The sequence below is a fragment of the Vitis riparia genome, chromosome 7 (genome assembly GCF_004353265.1).
Source record: "Vitis riparia cultivar Riparia Gloire de Montpellier isolate 1030 chromosome 7, EGFV_Vit.rip_1.0, whole genome shotgun sequence".
NCBI lineage: Eukaryota > Viridiplantae > Streptophyta > Magnoliopsida > Vitales > Vitaceae > Vitis > Vitis riparia.
The window spans coordinates 6,776,266-6,795,416 of record NC_048437.1 but is presented as its reverse complement, the minus strand read 5'-3'; the positions used below and the strand labels follow the sequence as shown (position 1 = coordinate 6,795,416).

Here is a 19,151-nt window from a genome sequence, read left to right as displayed (position 1 = left end):
TGGAGGGAATTTGTTTTTAAAAAACATTTTATATATATATATATATATATATATATATATATATATATATATATATATATATGTATGTATGTATATATTAGCATATGAGAGATGAGGGAAAGAGAGGGAGAGAAATTTTTGCAGCAATATTCCCAATGCAAATCAATACATACTCGCAAAGTAGAAAGGTAGCCCATTACAAACTAAAAGACCAAATCTGAATTTGTTGTCAATCGTGATTAGCAGGAATAATAAGGAAAATGATCATACATGCATGAATGAATAGGTCATATACAAAGATACAGCCACAAATTAACCATTCTTTACATGTCATGGCAATATTCTGCAACTAATTGTTGACCTCTCTAAATGGTGATCTTTCATCAGGAATGGCTTCAAACTTCTTCAGCGTGGGAGACAGATGAGTGCTAAAGTTTTCTTTGTCATCATCCCTCCTCTTCAATTCATTACCTGGACTGTAGGTATCAAAAGTATGCATTATTCTTTCTAAGCTTCTTGTGAGCTGCATGTCTTCACAGGAGAATTTGTTGATCCCATCGCACATGTCTCCAATAAAGCCCAACAGGTTTTCCCTTTCTGATGACAGCTTTGCAAGTTCTTCAACTAAATTTTTATTTTTGCTCTCAAGCTCATTGACCAGGCCCTCTGAATTACTCCAATTTGTCTCCATTTCAGTAGTCAACTTCTTCACTTCTAATTGTTTTGCATCCAGTTCAGCTTCAATCTCCAATGCTTGCTGTTTTGAATGAGACAATGACTTTTCCTGGAATTCCAGTTTTTGCTGTATGCTATGAATGTCATCCTCCAGCTCCATGATCATCACCTTTTTCTCTTCAATTTCTAGCTGGGCAAGAATCTCAGCTGTGGCAATCTTCTCCCATGCTTCATGGACCAAATTAATCTCTGCTTGCTTCTGCACAAGTTGTGAAGAAAAAGAAATCATCAAGCTATTCAAATTTTGCTCCAATGACCTCACAAGCTTCTGAAGATCCTCCACTCTCTCTTCTTTCTCCTCCATCAGCTGGATAAGATTACTCTTCTCAAGCTCAAAGGTTCTCTCTGTGACTATTTGGGCCAGCATGGAACCTTCTAGTTCTCTTCGCAGGGACTCATGCTCCAGCCTCTCAATCTCTTCCTGGAGTTTCTCTAGGATCCTGTCCTTCTCTTTTGTGGTTTGAAGAAAGATCTCTTTTTCCGACTCAAAGGCCATCACTGCCTCTGTTCTTGCAAAACTGGCAGTTTCAATTTCTCTTGCCTTCATTTCTTGATCCAGTGACCTGATCTGTCGCTGAAAATCATCTATCATTCTGTCTTTCTCTTCTAATGCAATAATAAGGGCATCTCTCTCTTGCTTGAGGGCTTCCTCAACCTCGATCTGTGCAAGAAGAGAAGCTTCTATTGATTTACGCATTTCCAGATTCTCTTGAAGTTCAGCTTTCAAATGGTCAGCAATCGATTTCCATATCTGCAATTCAAATTCAGTTTCACTTCCTTCACATATTTTCTCAGACAGTTCAGAATTTGCTCTGTCCAAGGCATCACAAGCTTCTCTTAGTCTTGCCTTTAAATTACTTTCCATCTGCAATGATTGCTCTTTGAGGTGAAGTTGATATTTGGATGATTCTTCAAGCATTTCTTTAAGCCTCTCAAGCTCTTTCTGCATTAGTAATTGCTGCTGTTCGACAAGATCCAAGGACTCAACCCTCCTCAACAGTGATGCCACCTTCTCACGTTCTTTTTCAGAATCTGCCTGGGCTTTAACCAGTTCAGAATTTGCTCTGTCCAAGTCATCACAAGCTTCTTCTAGTCTTGCTTTTAAGTTGCTTTCCATCTGCAAAGCTTGCTCTTTTAGGTGAAGTTGATATTTGGACGATTCCTCGAGCATTTCTTTATGCCTCTCAAGCTCTTTCTGCATGAGTACTTGCTGCTGTTCGATGAGTTCCAGCAACTCAACCCTCCTCAATAGTGCCGCCACCTTCTCACGTTCTTCTTCTATATCAGCCTGTGCTTTAACCAGGGCAGCACTCTTCATCTCCAACTTGTTCATGAGATGAGAGATATTCTCTTCCCTCTCTTTGTTTTGCAGGGCCATTTCATCCTTTTCGCTAGCAAGCTTTAATTGAGCCTCTGAAAGCCCCAATTTCAACACCAATACCATCAAAGAAGCCTCCTCACTCTGCAACTTCAACTGCACAAGTGAAGAATAGCAACCTTCCAATTCCATGCTGAGCTCCTTTATAACTGCATCTTTACTCTCCACTTTTGACCTATAGTCACTCAAGTCCCCTGTCAATTTTTCCAGTTGAGAGCTCCATTCAGCTTCTTTGGCTCTGAGATTTGAAGAACAATCTCTGTGCATGTGCTCCAAACTTTCAACCTTGTTTTGAAGCCCTTCTAGAGAAGACGCTCCCGATTCATGAATCTGCTGTTCCTGTAATTCTTCAAGTGACGTTTGCAACTCTTGATTATCTTTCTCCAATTTTGTTGCTCTCAGTTTCAGCTCCTCATTCTGTGACTTCAACTGCATTATTGAAGAATAGCAACCTTCCAACTCCAAGCCAAGCTCCTTTATATTTGCATCTTTACTCTCTAGTTTCAACATGAAGTCATTCAAGTCACTAGTCAATTTTTCCCGTTGAGAGCTCCATTCAGCTTCTTTGGCTCTGAGATTTGAAGAACAATCTCTGTGCATGTGCTCCAAACTTTCAACCTTGTTTTGAAGCCCTTCTAGAGAAGACGCTCCCGATTCATGAATCTGCTGTTCCTGTAATTCTTCAAGTGACGTTTGCAACTCTTGATTATCTTTCTCCAATTTTGTTGCTCTCAGTTTCAGCTCCTCATTCTGTGACTTCAACTGCATTATTGAAGAATAGCAACCTTCCAACTCCAAGCCAAGCTCCTTTATATTTGCATCTTTACTCTCTAGTTTCAACATGAAGTCATTCAAGTCACTAGTCAATTTTTCCCGTTGGGAGCTCCATTGAGCTTCTTTGGCTCTGAGATTTTCCAAACAGTCTCGGTGCATGTGCTCCAAACTTTTGAGCTTGTTGCGCAACTTTGCCAGAGATGAAGAAGCTCCTGCTCCATGGATCCGTTCTTCCTGGAGTTCTTTGAGTGATATCAGCAAGTCCTGATTCTCTTGCTCTAGTTTCCTTGCTCTGAAATCTGCTTCTTTGTAGATTGTCTCTTTTGTGCTTAGTGAATTTCTCAGAGCTGCAATTTCTTTATCTCTTTGAATGCTCAAGTGTTCGATCTTTGATTTTGCATCCTGGCACTCAGAAAACACATTCTCAAAGCAAGTTTTAGATTCAGAAAGTTGAATTTCCAGATACTTCCTCTGTCTTTCTTCCTGAGCTAGAGCTTGGTTGCACATCTGTAACTGTCTTTGAAGGCCTTCAGAGATTCGGGTTTGAGAATCCAATTTTGACTGCAGGGCACAAATCTTGTCCAGCAATGTAGATATCTCCTGTTCCCACTCTTTCTTACTTGTCCAGAATTGGTTTCGAAGCTTTTCGTGAGCTTCCTCAAGATGGTTGAACTGCTCCTTCTTCCATTTGAGCTGATCTTCAACCCTCCTGTATTGCTCCTCTGATTTGACTAACATATCATCCCTCTGTCTCAGTTCTTCAGATGCTTTGGCATTTTTCTCTGCTTCCAAACACTTCTTCTTTGAAACTGATAAAAGTCTTTTAAGGCCTTCAATCTCTTCCTTGAAAAAATGAATCTTTTGCTCTTGATCCATGTTCTTCTCATTTGCCTCATCTAAAGCCAAAACCTGCTTCCTGTTTTCCTCTTCCCATTTCCGGAACTTCTCATCGCAATCAACTCGAAGCTTATCATTTGCAGCCTTCAGATGCTTGATAATGGACTCCTTTTCATTCAAACAACATTTGAGCTCCTCGTACATTTGTTTTGCCGTGGAGGCTTCCTCTGACTTCTCATTTAGTTCTTGCGTTTGCTGATTGAATTTTGAACTTAATTCTTTGAGTTTAGTGAGTTGCTCATTGTACGCCTTCTTAAAGTTCTCAGATGATTCAGCTTTGTTCCGATATTCTACCTTCAGCTTCTCAATCTCAGCCTTAGCTTCATCTAGCTCTTCACACACTCTCTCCATCTTTTGTGCTTCTCAATGTGGGTTGGCAACAATACCTGTTAGCATATAGAGATCAATTAAATATAACAAGATGTAGTGACAGAATTGATCTAAAGAATTAACTCAAATAACAAATTGCAAAGGAGATTGGAACTAAAATACCAATAAGTGAACATAAAAAAATTTGGTGCCATCAAATTTAGAATGAAATAGATCGAATTATTAATGAAAATCTGCCTTCTGACTGTACCTGGGGACAACTACTAGATGTTCAAAATGAGCTTCTCAATCTCCTATAATAATCATTCTTAGGATGAAAACAAAACTATGGTTCTTTTCAGTCTTAATCATCACTCCTAACAATATTCTTCTAATCCCAAAACATATTTCCTCGGGTCATCTCCCCACTTTGCAGGGCAAATAATGTTTCTACCCAAACAAAAGACAAAGGAAGTGATAACAGATAGTTTACTCACAATGCACATCCAGCAATACAAGTTGGAAATGGGACATTATACTTTGGCATTTCATGAAATCAATTTCATTTCTTTTAAGTTAATTTTGCTTTCCATTTTCAGAAGATGCAGGAAAAAGTAACATGTCTTTGCAAAAAGTTGCATGTTTTCTCTTAAAATTTGGAAGAAAAAAAAATCACATGTTTTGAATATTTTTAATTCAGAAGAAAAAGCATGCATGGATGTCATTTTAATTTAGAAGAAAGGAAGCTTCTTCTTCTTCTTCTTTTTTCCTAAAGCATATGCTTTTCAACTTTTTCTTTCTTGGATCGATTAAAATTTCTGTACTGATAAAAAATCCGGAAAATTTTGGAACTGGGAACAGTTATTACAATCTTAGAAACTAGAAACCACAAAAATATGACAAGGTAGTAATTCCTGCATTGGTGGGAGACATAAGTTATGAAAATCAGTTGAAGCAAGGAACACAAGCACAGATTTCTATCATACAAGACCTATAATCAGGAAAGAAATATTTAGAGGGGAAAATTTTGGTCAAAAAACCCGAGGAAAAAACATAAAAGCCAGGGCTAATAACATCATTTCAATAAGTAGAGCAAAACAAAAAAGTCCCCATGAATTCCAAACTCAATCAAGTGATATTCTAGATGCATAAACTCATGGAATGCTAGGGTGCTGGTATAACCATTCAATCACAAAGAAATTCAAAATTCAAATAAGCAAAAATTTAGCATCAGAAATGTCATACTTCCATATTGACATATTGAGATGAGAAACTTCATTCTTGGTTTCTAATTTCTAAAAAAAAAAAGAGTAGGAAACAAACTATAACCTAGAGTTTCATTATTTGAACCCAAAATAACTAAAACCACCACTGAACTGAGATAACACATCAGCTTAATTGAGTCTACAAAAGTATCAGACTATAACATTAACACATTACCAGAAGGAGAATTTGAGCTTGGTTGAAGAGTAAATGTGGGAAATATAAAGGAACCAAAAGTTTAAATCTTAGATTTTTCATTATTTTGAACAAACTACACAACTAATTGGCTCAAACTTATATTTTTCCTTTTTCCCCCACTCGATTTCTCGGCAAGCAAACAGAGGGCTAACACAAAATCTAAAAAGAAAAATTCTATTCCAAAAACCCTAAAATGTAAAAGAAAATATTTAAACTAACTCAAAAAAAAAAAAATAAAAATAAAAATAAAAGCCCTAGAACCATGTAAAGCGGAAGAGACATTTGGCGACTTCACGGACCAAGAACCTCATGAGAAAGAAAACGAAGAGGCTTAATAACCACGATCCGTTTGGTTTCCGGAAAAGCCCATGGAAATAGATGGGATTGGAGTGACTGTTGTGAGGTTTGAAGTTTTCTTTGCTTTTCTTGAGCTTTCCCAGTAGCCAAACAGAGTGGAAAAAATGAACCAAAAGTGAGTTAGAACATACCTGGTAGCGAGTTTAGGGATCCACCATCAATGAGGGACTGGACTCATAGCAAATTTGGATGGTTTCAGTTTCCGTTGATGGACAGAAAACGGAGGAAAATAAGAAAGTGGTTGCAGAGAGCCGTTGAGAGGGTGGGGAAGGCTTTTGAGATTTGAAATCTTTTGACAGGGTCTCCCTTTTTTCTTTCCATCTTTTCTAAAGTTTTGAGGGTTGTTTTTGGAATAATACAATACTAGCCGTTGGAGATGGAAGTTGGATTGGGCCAAGGCCCAACCCCGTTCTTTTTGTTGTTATAATGGGCTTCTACATTTCAGGGGCTCGTCAACATTATTCCCTTTCTTAAGGCCGGTAATTTGTGGTTATACCTTATTGATAATACCAATTAAGTTTTGAATGAAACCTATTCATATATTGCTTCAACGAAACCTTTAGACAGTGGGTTGCAGATGTGGGATAAAAATTGTCTATATGGGCTGGGTTGAGAATTAAGTTTTTAGAAGAAAGAGATTGAAGTAGAAGGTATGGCGATCGGCGAATGGCCCAATGATTTCATGAAGGTAATGATGGGAAGGAGACTTGTGAGGGAAGAAGATATGGCCGAAACCTAAAACCAAGTCACATCACTTCAGTAAGTTATTAGGCGATGCCAGGCATGGCAGCGCCACTGAATCATGTGTCATTCCTCCACACCCATGATCCAGAATTGATATGGCCATTTGTTGGTGCCGCACAAAGCCCTGAATGTCTCCAAACCACAGGCTTTCTTTTCTTTTCTTTTCCTTTAAACACTCCCCCCTCCTCGTCTCCATCTCCATCTCCATTTCTCTATAAACTTTTTAATTTTTGATGTGCCTGGGCGATGGTCTAGGCCACTGTTATGGATACCACATATGTCTCTATCTCCATGAGCTGGGGTTTGGGTCTGGCCTTCCACGCTCGCATAATGACTCAGACACTCAGACCCCATGTGGTTTTTCACGCTCTTTGTTCCCCTCATTTTGTGTACAATGCACCCATGTGCCAATTGGTTTCGGAGCCAAGAAAAGAAAACAAGAGATTTGTCCTTTTATGCCGCAGGAATGGATGGAATAGCTGTAAAATTGAAGCTTTATCATACCATGAAATCTTCTTATACAATCTATATACATATAAAGAAGATTTGGGTTGGGCAAGAAGTCTCTTTCACCGTAACTTGAATGATCAAGTGGATAGCCGGCAAAGATAAAGAATGTGGATTATTGGTTGATCTATTTATGATTGAGACAAGGAGGGAAATTTTATTAATGAAAATTTTGTTACCCTTTTTCAACATAGGCAATCGCCCACAGAGAGAGACGGGTCGTGGTCATGGTGGCTTTAATGTACAGTAGACATTCTGAATGTTCTGCCGGACTGATTCATGTTCCATGTGATGTATATTTAAATTTAGAAAAACTAGGCTATTAAATGTGATATGTTCTATTAATTTGACAATGCTTTGAATTGGGACTCTTCTTCTACCCTTATCTATCCCACCAAAACCCTAGGCTCCGTTGCTAGCAATATGAATATCTTTTATTTATTTATATTTAAATAAATAAAAAACACACAAAACATATGTTTAATGGGAATGGGAGGCTCCGTTGCTAGCAATACTAACATCGTTTATTTATTTATATTTAAATAATAAAAAATACACAAAACATATGTTTAATGGGAACGGGAGTCAGGAACATGTTTGATAACTGTATTAAAAACAATTCTGAAAATAATTTTTAAAACTTGTTATTTAATTTGTGTTGAATAAAAATTTATTTAAAAGCTTAAAACGTTTTTAATATATTTTAAAAATAATTTTTATATTTAATATTTTATTTTTAATCGTTCTATATATTTATATAAATATTTTTTAAAATAATTCTAAAAAATAAATAAAAATAAAATTGTTATTTGAAAATATTATATATTTTTATTTTTAATAATAAAAAATAGATTTTGATTATTAAACGTATTTTTTATATTTTTTATTCTTAAAAACAGTTCCAGACTCATTAGAAGACTTTCTTTGGATATCAAAATTTTTCCACATCTTTTTTTTATGATTTTAGGGGAAGAGAAGTCATAGTATTGGGGATGTGGTTGGAGGTTTATTAATTGTTTTTTCTCTTTAGAGGGTCTTAAGATAATCTTTTTCAGATCTTATGGCTGGGAATTAAGGCATCAAAATTTTGAGTGGGGACACTTGCCCCCGGACTTAGCTGGCTCCGGCGGTGACAATTTGCCATGTGAAACCACGCACATAATTCATATCATGTAAAACAGACAAGCTCCGTAGGACCATGGGGGTCTCCGCTTTGATTAATTTCTTTGTATGCATTACCATCATTGCATGGAAATTTCATTTCATGTCAATGAAAGGGTTGTAACAGTGTCTTGATTACAGAAATCGTTAATTAAATCCCAAATTCAGGGGTCAATCCTCTCAACCCACCAGTGATTCTCTCCCATTTGGCTTAATATAAAGGAAAGTAAAAGGAATGTATGATTTCCTTTTGTCTTTTCGGTGGTATGAGGCACATGGAAGTGGCCAAAGCTTAGGAGGAAAAGTTCAATAAACCAACCTCATGGTCAGTGCAAGTGGGCATTCATCACACAACTTTTGGCTGCCTCTCTTCATTGATTCCCGTTCTTTTTCACAAGTGGGCATATTTCATATATATATTTTTTTTCACTTTGCAGTTTGCACCCAATTTGCACTCTTCCTCCTAAGTCCTCCCACCACAAAGCTTAATTAAAAGCAAGAGAGGGCCCCGTGAAGATGTCTGCATTAATTGACAAAAGAAACGTATCATTCAATGGTCAGAAATTGTGGGTCGGAGTTGACAGCTTTTGGTGTACATGCATGATCGTTTGGACTTGTTTCAACCATGCCCACCCCAGAATGTAGCTTCCCCTACAATCCTCTCCGTTTAGAAAATTTGGAATTCTAAAAGTTGATGGGATGTTCTTAATTGCAGAAAAACCCTAGTTAGAACTTAGAAGACGCTGGTTGGCTGTATGAAAATTTTAATGCTAACCAAATCAGAAGAGAAGGAAGAGATGGACGATGGATCAGAGAAAGTGTTGCCTTTTGCTCTTTCAAATCTTCTTTTGTATTAAATAACTTTAAAAGAAAAGGGTACTGCACCAATGTGTAGGATGCTATGGTAATAACATATATATACATAGCCTGCAATTAGGGTGTCGTCCATTGGAGGTGAAAGAGTCAAAAGATTCTACATATGAGAGGACAAGCCATAAGCCATAATTACACATGGGAGAATGATTCAAAATGGAGGAAAAAGCAAAGAAATAATGGAAATTTTTTGGAGCTTCCATCAAAAGAAGCGGGATATATACCGCATCTGACAAGGCAAGCCTAGCTTTAATGTGCCAGGGATGGCATAAAGACATGTATAATTCAATGACTCATCTCCACTAACTAGGAAATCAAGATGGGTCCCAAAATCTAACATTTTCTTCTATTTTTTATTTTTATTTTTGGGTATTTTTAAGGGAATTTGTATCTAGTCTAGGCCCTCATCATGGGTTTATGAGACCTTATGATAAGGATTAAGAAAATAAAAATAAAAATCTAAGCTTGTGTTGGTGTCATCAAACAGGGTCATGACAAATAGAGAATTGGAAGCCTTCATAATAACTTTCACATTTTTAGAGATAAAGCATGTGGTGGAGAGGAGGATTTAGGACATCAAAATCTACAAAACTACAAAAGCAAAATTAGTTTCACAAATCAAAAAATCCGAATGACACTTTTCTAATAGTTAGGAAGTGAGGTTGAAAGGGTATAACCATTATTATTATTAAAAGATTTTCATGTATTTGATAATTTTATTTATTTTTATTAATGAATCTTTTTAGATATTGACTTAGGTGATGCTTGTTTTTTGTCTGAATAGAAAAATGTAAAATATTTAATTTTTTCTATTTAATTAAAAGTAATTTGTCAATATTATTTAATATAATTAAACTGAACTTATTGATAATAAGTTTACTTTAATTATATTGTATGATGTAATAGATTACTTTTAAATGAATAAAAAAAATTAAATATTTTTATTTTTTTTATTTGGCTGAAAAACAAATACCACTTTACTTTATATTAAAAATTCGATGTTATTATTCATTGAATCATATTGTCATAAGTACGATAAAAAAGATATGTTATAGGTAAATTAATTTTTTATGATTTGATTAACTTTTGATGAATGTATTGTCATTGATATTGAAAAGAGAATCAATATTTTGATGCTCAAAAAACAAAAACAAGCAGAGGAAAAATGAGGAGAGACAGTGAGTGGGGTAGGGTTGTGGAGAAGAGTCCAACCCTGTTCCGAGGTTCCTGGGTGCCAGACTCACAGGACCCCCCACACCACGCCCACACCTCAAATAAAATAAAAATCAGCTTTGGACTTATTGGAAACCTGCCTAGTGATAGCCTTATGTGGTTGTAGCGTTACACAAACTATAAAATAAAAATGAAAACTATATGATATTTTGGGAGGAATTTAAAATTAATTTGTAAAATTGGAGGACAATGATAGGAAACACGTGGCGGATGCGTGGACCGCACATTCAGGCAATGATTGGACCTGATGAAAGCCCACGTCAACAAAGATGTCCCATTTAGCATCTAGTGAACCCAAATCCCAAGGTCTGTGAAATTGAATGAAATGATTGGTGGGATGATCCACACTCCCATCTCTCAATCTCCGCCCTTGAATTTGATCCCAAATATCTGTATACTTATAACAGACCACAACCCCACCGTCTTCTTACTTGATTTCGGACTGCCTCTTGGGGTTCGAGAGACAAATGGGAGACAGATAACTAGGGTTTCGGACTCCTCCTCTGTTGTTTTCCCGAGCTTTTCACTCTACGCCCAAAAGTTTGGGTTTTTATTTTCCCGGTGAAAAGTTTCGGGTGGTCCGGTGATATAAAGGACGGTATCGCCGTTTCATTCTGCTGAATCTCGGGAAATCCCCAAGGTTTTGGCCCGAAAGTCTTCATTCTAGTATTCTTTGGTTTCTCTGTTTCAAAAATCGGATTTTTTTTTCCTCAGATTTTAGATTATGAGGACTGAGCAAGGATTTGCCATTCTGATATCTGGACCATTGATGTAATGGATTTTGCCGTCACGAGTTTCTTTGATTATCTGTGTGTGTTCTTGAGGAATTTGAAGTGTCTGATGAATCATTCGAGTGCCTGATTCTGATTTATTTGAGTTATTTGAGTTCATTGAAGTGACATTTAGTGTTTGAATTAGGTAATTTGAATTGGGCTAGGTGATTTTTGGAGTTGGATTAAGTGCAAGTAGGATTTCTTTTTCTGTTTGTTTTCCATCCTCTTGGGTTTCTGTTTATAGTGGATATCCCCTGACATGTTTGAGAAGAAGGGTCGTTGTGCAAGGGCCAAAACTAATCTATGTGATGGATTCTTCATAGATTGTTTGTAGTTATTTGGTGATGATTTGGCTTTTTCTGAGCTTTCGCTTTTTCATCTTATGATTGATATTAGTGATTTGTTGGGTTGAAATTATATCTTCCTTACTTGATCTAATTATAATTAATGTATTGATTGTTTCCTAATATAGTGGTTACGGCAACAGGCAGAAACCACTTGCAACTTCATCCCCTTTTCAGCTTCCAATTCTTTTTGCTCCAGATAGTTTGTGGGTTCCCTGTCATTCTCCGGAAAACTTTGCAATCTTTGCTTTCTAGTCATTCCGTGTCCGAAAAAATGGCCGTCTCTTTTCCTCGTATCTCTTGGTGGATGTGGGGTGGAAAAGATAAAGAGCCTGTCTCTAATGGGTCTTCACTAAACTCTACACCTGATTGGGGTTTAGGTCTGAGGGAGCATGATACTGTGAAATTTCCATCGGTTAAGAGGGCGGATGTAACATCATCTTCAAGAAAAGTTAAGCGAAAATGGCAGAGTAGGGAAGAAAGAAGAATTGACAGAGAATATGATGTTGTGTTGGTACCATCCGACGGTGTTTGCTTGTCGGGTTCTGAATCTGATGATTCGGACTGGTCTATTGGGTGGTTAGAACCGCATGCACCTGATTTCCTGAGTGATGATGAGACCGATAGAACTTTTGCGGTGCTGGTACCTTGCTATAGACATGGTTGCAAGGAGCTGGTGGAGGATCCAAATGACCATCTTTTGAGCGCCATCAAGAATCTCCGGAATGAGTACTCTGCTGGTAAGAGTGGTTGTATCTGCAAATTTAATTTCCCTTTGTTTTTTTATTTATTTACACTTAGTTACTTTTTGCCTTTGCTTTTGGGCATGTAGCTGTAGTTTTCATCTTTATTAATTACTCGATTGCATATGAGCTTTTATGATTACCATCTAACTAAAACTTTTGGAACTCACCTTCTCACTTCTGTAGGCTACTCTAGCTGCAGCTAGAAGTTTTCTGCTCTTAATTGGGCCTTTTATGCCTTGATTTTTTGTAAATCTGAAAGATAGATGCAAAATGAGGGCAAATGGTATATGCTTGTAGTGCTCATGTTTATTCTAGGGAGTGCATGGTCTTGATTCAAATCAAATGCTTCTTTTAACCTTAAAAGTCCCCATTCTTTTAATCTCCATTTTACAGTTTTATCATTTCTATTCAACCATGAAAGCTGGGAATTTTTTATTGCCTTTTGTTTGAGGATGAAAAAATCTAGATATATCAGCCATTGTTTTGGGGGAGGGTTATCCTATATCCCATTGCTTTTAGATTATCTCTTCCATTAGAGCTATTGCTAAAAACATCTTATCTGTAGCTGGATCATACTTTTATAAGGGAACTATTATCAAGAAAAAAAAAAAAAAAAAAACCCAGAGTGATTGTCAAATCTATGATGATTCCTGTGGTTCAATGACCCAAATACATGCGGGACACAATTTCCTGTGCTTGATGTACTCTGCTTTGAGCCTTTTAATAAACCAAGCTACCCCTGACAAACCTAGTTGATGCAAGTTGCTGCTATAACAAAATCACTGTGACATCTGCTAGCTGCAGAGGAGATACAGATGAGTCACTATCACCAAGAAAACCCTCTACTACTATTAAAATTGTAGTCTCGTATTTCACCTCCTTTTTTGGATGACATTTTTCATTCTATTAAGGGTCTAAAAGAAGGAAGTTCAGTTGACATGATATGACCAAGTTGTTCCTGGAAACTTAAGGCCCCTGTAATTGTTGTTGTGCCCTTTTTTTTGGGTGTCTTTAGACTAAGTAATGTTGAAATTGAGTGTGAGGTTGATTTCATTATGCTGTGTTTATATTAAAGGGAAACCTTCTTCTTTCATTGTTTTCTGTAGGAGTAAAATTTGTCAGTTATGCTGAGCTGTTTCCTGTATTTTGGTTGAATGTGCAGAGGGCAAGAAGTATATGGAGCAGTGGCTCTCTTCTCTTCAAAATTGATGAAGCTCCTGGTCATTCCTTGAATGACCCTTGCTGGAAATAGTTCCTGATTTTGCAGTCCACTTGAAGAACCAGATCGGTTATATTAAAAATGAAAAAAGAACAAAAGAACTAAAAGGAAAAAAATAGAAGAGGGAGAGGGTGAGAGAGTTGGAAGAGAGAAGACTTTGTTAGACTTTTGCATCGGCATCTTGAGTAGAAATGCTGAGGATGGACAATCATCCAAGTTCAGAAAAGAGTTATTTTCCAGTGCAGGCCATATCCTGCACCACCCGTCCATGCTTTAGCGCATCGAGTATCCTGAAATACAATGCAGATTCTTTACTGTAAATAAAACTCTGTGAATACACTTAGTATGTCTATGCTGTTGACTTAGCCTCTCCTGTAAATAAATTTCTGTCAACTAGTCAATGAAGGACCAAATTCCTCCTTAAAAATGTCCTTTTTTATCTCAACTATGTATTATGTATCTATACTGGCATATGTTCCAAAGGCATGGTCTGGTTGACATTTTGAAAATATAATTGCTTTAGTTTTGTTCTCAAGCTAAGCACATTCCTCATGCTAACCAAATAGTATTCCATTTCTTTTCCTTGCTTTTCTTTGTTATCCAAGACTTGAGCCTCACGTTTCTTTGTTTCTCTGAATTCCTATATAAACTGTTCATCGTTGATTCTCTTTATGGCTCTCTTTTTGCAGGGTGCTTTAAGCAATTTTCTCTCTTATTCTGAGAATCAAACAAGCTTTAGTTCCCCAAAAGCTGCAAAAGAAAAGGTTGAAAATTTTCAGTGTTGGAGAAAATTGGTTTTAATCAACCAAAGTTCCTATTCTTTCTCTAGCCTCTATCTGCCTTTTTTATCTGTCTCTTTGCCCACAGGGAGAAGCGTACTTCAAATTCATGGTGTGGTGATTTGAAATTATCATTTTACCCTAGTTTTTGCTTTCCTTCTACAGTATTTTGTGATCTTTGCATATACCCAGATGGATAATGTGAAGTCCGTTCTCTCTGTTCTGAGCCAGGGGGTATTTGGTATAGAAATTAATATATAATTTTCTTAAAACATATTTTTTATTTTTATTAAATACATTTGTTGTATTTATTTTATCTTTTAAAGAAATACAAAATAGCTGTCACTTGAAATTTGAGTCTTCATTTAATATTGAAATCACAATCTAGACGTATAATTAATTTAAGTAGATCTGGTGAAACCAATTCCCATTTCCATCCCAGCAAGCCTTCAAATGAGCTAAACACTTCAAAGGGCCCAAAATTATAATCGTGGTTTTTTTAATTAAAAAAGGTTAATTAAATCATAAAAAAGGGAAAAAAATAAGGAAGGGGGGAGGGGGGAAGGGGTTTATGAGAATTAATTAAATGATTAAGAGGGAAAAAAATGAAAAAGGGATGGTGGTGGTGTTGATACATGTAGGATGGAGCTGGCAAAATATGAGACAATCCAGATAGTGACTTTGTGGATGACCAGAGGGTCCAACACTTATTTCTGAGCGAAGTTTGCTCCTCTCCATCATCCCAATACGAGACATGAGACACATTCCTCTCCTGCACGTTGCCCCTCACAATCTTTCTTTCTGTTTCACACTTTTTTCCCCCTTCCCATTGCTCAGGCTTCCATGTTTTCTTTCTCTCCCGGTTTAGAGAGAGAAGCTTGCATGCCTATCATTTGTCTGTCTATAGAGAGAGACTTTTGAAAGATCAGTTAAGGAAAGGATGTTACAAAGAGCAGCAAGCAATGCATATTCATGGTGGTGGGCAAGCCACATTAGAACTAAGCAATCTAAATGGCTTGAACAACATCTTCAAGGTACTTTTCTTCTTCAACTACAACTTGGGGTTTCAATGCATTTCCTCCAAAACACATTGTATAAGCCTGAAACATAAATTTTTGTGGAATTCATATCCAAGATGTGGGTCCCCATGATTCTCTTTTCTTTTTCACGAGTCCCCAAATGCACAAACATGTTTCTAGCTCTAGACAATGTTGATTGCAGTTTCAAATCAAGTCTGTGTTTGTGGATTATAATTGAGGTTTTTGTTCATGATTGCTAGGTTTTGGGAATCTTCCTCTTTAGAACAATGTTATTGTTTGAATTTATTCAATTCTATGGGGTCTAAATTATGAGTTTGAGAGAGAAGTTTTATCTGCCCAATCCTTAGGCCTTGCCTAGCTGTTCAGGAAAACAAAATCCCTTTTACTTGTTTATGTATAATGCCATTACCCAGGCAAAATCCATTGACAACCGTTTTAGAAATATTCACTTCCATTTCAACAGTGGATGAAAGAGAAGTTGAAATCAGAAGCAAAACACCACCGAGAAAATTGGCTGGTATGGAGAGTCATGAGCTCCATGTCTACATGTGGTTTCAGTTAATTATATTTAGATTTCATTGAATTACAGATATGGAAGAGAAAGTTCAAAACATGCTTAAACTCATTCAGGAGGATGGAGACTCATTTGCCAAGAGGGCAGAAATGTATTACAAGAGAAGGCCAGAGCTAATAAACTTTGTGGAAGAGACTTACAAATCTTACAGAGCCTTGGCTGAAAGGTATGACAAAATATCGACGGAGCTGCAAAATGCCAACAACACCCTTGCTTCTATTTTTCCAGAACAGGTCCAGTTTGCAATGGATGAAGATGATGAAGATTGCACACCTCGATGCCGAAAGGAGTGTCGAGAACTCTCACAATCCAACGCTCCGCAGGTTCCCAAGGCTCCCGGCAAAAAAGATGTGAAGGGTCTGCTAACATTAGCCACAAAGAAGTTGCAACAGAAGAAAATAAAAGCGGCAGCTCCTGCCGTTCCAAAGTCTGGTCTGACCAAACCTGAGGCACTCAAAGAGATTGACAGGCTTCAAAAAGGGATTCTGGCCCTACAAACTGAGAAGGAGTTTGTAAAGAGCTCTTATGAAATCGGGCTTGCCAAGTACTGGGAAATTGAGAAGCAGATCACTGAAATGCAAGAGAAAAATAGCAGACTGCAAGACGAATTCAATGCCAGTTTGGCCATCGAGGACGAAGACGCTCGTAATCTGATGGCCACCACTGCTTTGAGGTCATGCCAAATGACTTTGGATAATTTGCAGAAGACACAAGAGGAGACAGTTGAGGAAGTAAAAATGGGGCGCCAAAGGATCACTGAGGCTCGGGAGAAGTTGGATTCTTTCAAAAACAATCAAGAGAAACCTTGTGACAACCATAAATCCACGGGAGCAGAAGAAACATTAGAAAGCTTAGATGAAGAAGTGGGGAGTGCAACACAAGAGGAGGGACAGGAATTGCAGTTGTTGAGGAAGAAGATGAAGGAGCAGTTTGAAATGGGGTTGAATCCATCTCTCACAATGACGGAAATGGCAGAAAAGATTGATGAGCTCGTGAATAAGGTGATCAGCTTACAAACTGTTGTCTCATCTCAGACTGCTCTTGTAAAGAGATTGAGAACAGAAACTGGTGATCTTCAAACAAAAATTGAAAGCATGGAAGATGATAAGGATACTCTCACCGGTAGTGTGAAAAATTTGGGGCACAATCTGAGAGAATTGGAGAAAAAGCTGCATGGAATTCAGGATCCAAACCAAAATGTTGAATCCCGGAATAACAACCTCCAAACACATTTCACTGAAGCACATCGTAATCTTGATCAACTTTTTGAGACACTGCAAAGTGGGAAGGAAGTTGACGAGCTTGAGGTCAAAGGCTTGTCACAACACAAGGAGGCATCCATAGCTGAACTGGAATCTCAAAAGGAGTTAAAGAAACAAGAAGACATACCAAATCATGGTGATCATTCAGAAAAACTGCATAACATGAGGCAAGGTGTGGAGCTCGAGGCTAAGGTCTCACTACAGAAGGAACAGGGATCTTTAGTTGAAGCTGAACCACAGGAGAAGTCTGGAGAACAAGATAAACCGATATCCAGAAATGCTTTTCAGAAAGATGAGAAAGGTAAACCAGAAGAGACAGTTAGTCGATCAGAGGCAAAAAGTGATCCTGATAATCATTCTGAGAAATGTCAGGGTCTGAAACTGCAGGATGAAGCTGATAAGAAAGATTCATCCCTGATAGTAAACAATCCTCTCATCATCGAAGCACAAGAGCAGAAAACAGAACAAGAAGATGAGCCAAACTGGAAGCAGCTGTTCTTGGATGGGATGAAGGATAGAGAAAAAACTCTATTGGCTGAGTATACTGCAATGTTTAAAAATTACAAAGAAGTCAAGCAGAAGCTCAGTGAAGTAGAGAAGAAAACAACAGTGCAGGTAAAAGAATTGGAGAGTGCCAATGCCAAGAAGGATGAAGACATTCAATCTTTACATCAGGAATCAAGCCTTCTGCGGGTAAATCTGGATGTAGAAAAGGACTTGAGAAAATCTAAAGATTCAGACCACCAACCAGCCTCTACTCTATCAGGTGATCAAAATGTTGAACCCAAAGCAAGAACCGAAGAAGAAACTTCAGCTGTGGCTCCAAAACCAACTGAAAACAAAGAGGATGATGAAGAAGATATCAAGGTAATTCTAATTGATCAAGCTCAACCCATGTCAGTGACTGAAGAACGCTTCCGGACAAACATCGATACACTGCTAGAGGAGAACCTGAACTTCTGGTTAAGATTCAGCACCTCAGTTCATCAGATACAGAAATTTCAGACTGAAGTGGAGGATTTACAGACTGAAATATCAAAACTTAAGGAAAAAGTAAAGAAGAAACAGGATGGAAGTGCTTCTATAGACCCCTCTGTGAAATCAGATGCCCGGCCAATTTACAAACACCTAAGAGAGATACAGACTGAACTATCAGTCTGGCTGGAGCAAAATGCATTACTGAAAGAGGAATTGCAACAAAGATTTTCATCTTTGTGCAACATTCAAGAAGATATATCAAGAACTTTGAAGGAAGGTCCTGGAGATGAAGAAATCAAGTTTACTAGTTATCAAGCAGCAAAGTTGCAAGGTGAGGTCATGAACATGCAACAGGAGAACAACAAGGTTGCAGGTGAACTGCAAGCAGGTTTAGATCATGTAAGAGGACTCCAAACCGAAGTCGAGAAGACTTTGACAAAGTTGAATGAAGAATTTGGACTTGCTGGGTCAAAGAACAATAATCATATCCAGCTGACACACTCAACAAGCCGGGGGCGAGTTCCTTTACAGTCATTTATTTTTGGGGTTAAACCAAAGAAACAGAAGCCCTCAATCTTCTCCTGCATGAACCCTTCACTGCATCGAAAATACCATCATATGAAAGCTGGACTTCCTATGTAAATTGTTCCTTTTTTGTTCACTTTTTGTTTCTGCAAGAGGATTTCTTTTATTTTGTTTCCTGTTGGAGGCATATGGGCGTGTAGCTAAAGGTACTTTTTTATTTTTGCCTTCTGTTTTTGAATTGGGCAAAATGTATGCTTTTAGTGAACTATACATGTATCAAATTTCTACCTACGATGGCACAGGAGTATTTTGGCTATTCTTATATTAACTTGTATTTTTTATTTTAATTAAACCAGATCAATTGACATCTTTGCTGCATTTTTATTGCACTCCTTTCAGTTAAATGTCTGAAGATTGAAACTGTGAACTGGAATCATCATGGAAATAATTAACTGTTCTCTATTTTTGCTTGAGTAACTATA

The 19,151-nt window shown here is 37.4% G+C and overlaps 3 protein-coding genes across 3 annotated transcripts; 2 read left to right on the top strand and 1 right to left on the bottom strand.

Moving 5' to 3' along the window:
- Window positions 1–135: 135 nt before the first annotated feature.
- On the bottom strand, window positions 136–6,219 carry LOC117919234 (uncharacterized protein At4g38062). The gene is made up of 2 exons (XM_034836365.1): window positions 6,043–6,219; window positions 136–4,170 (listed from the first exon to the last, which is right to left on the bottom strand). Exon 2 carries the CDS (start codon window positions 4,133–4,135, stop codon window positions 350–352), a length of 3,786 nt encoding a protein of 1,261 aa, XP_034692256.1. The 5' UTR covers window positions 4,136–4,170; window positions 6,043–6,219; the 3' UTR covers window positions 136–349.
- Window positions 6,220–10,843: 4,624 nt separating this feature from the next.
- On the top strand, window positions 10,844–14,065 carry LOC117918846. The gene is made up of 2 exons (XM_034835780.1): window positions 10,844–12,286; window positions 13,455–14,065. The coding sequence occupies exons 1-2, from the start codon at window positions 11,821–11,823 to the stop codon at window positions 13,499–13,501; spliced, it is 513 nt and encodes a 170-aa protein (XP_034691671.1). The 5' UTR covers window positions 10,844–11,820; the 3' UTR covers window positions 13,502–14,065.
- Window positions 14,066–14,939: 874 nt separating this feature from the next.
- Window positions 14,940–19,016, top strand: LOC117919283 (protein NETWORKED 2D). The gene is made up of 2 exons (XM_034836423.1): window positions 14,940–15,324; window positions 15,920–19,016. Exons 1-2 carry the CDS (start codon window positions 15,231–15,233, stop codon window positions 18,784–18,786), a joined length of 2,961 nt encoding a protein of 986 aa, XP_034692314.1. The 5' UTR covers window positions 14,940–15,230; the 3' UTR covers window positions 18,787–19,016.
- The last annotated feature ends 135 nt before the right edge of the window (window positions 19,017–19,151 follow it).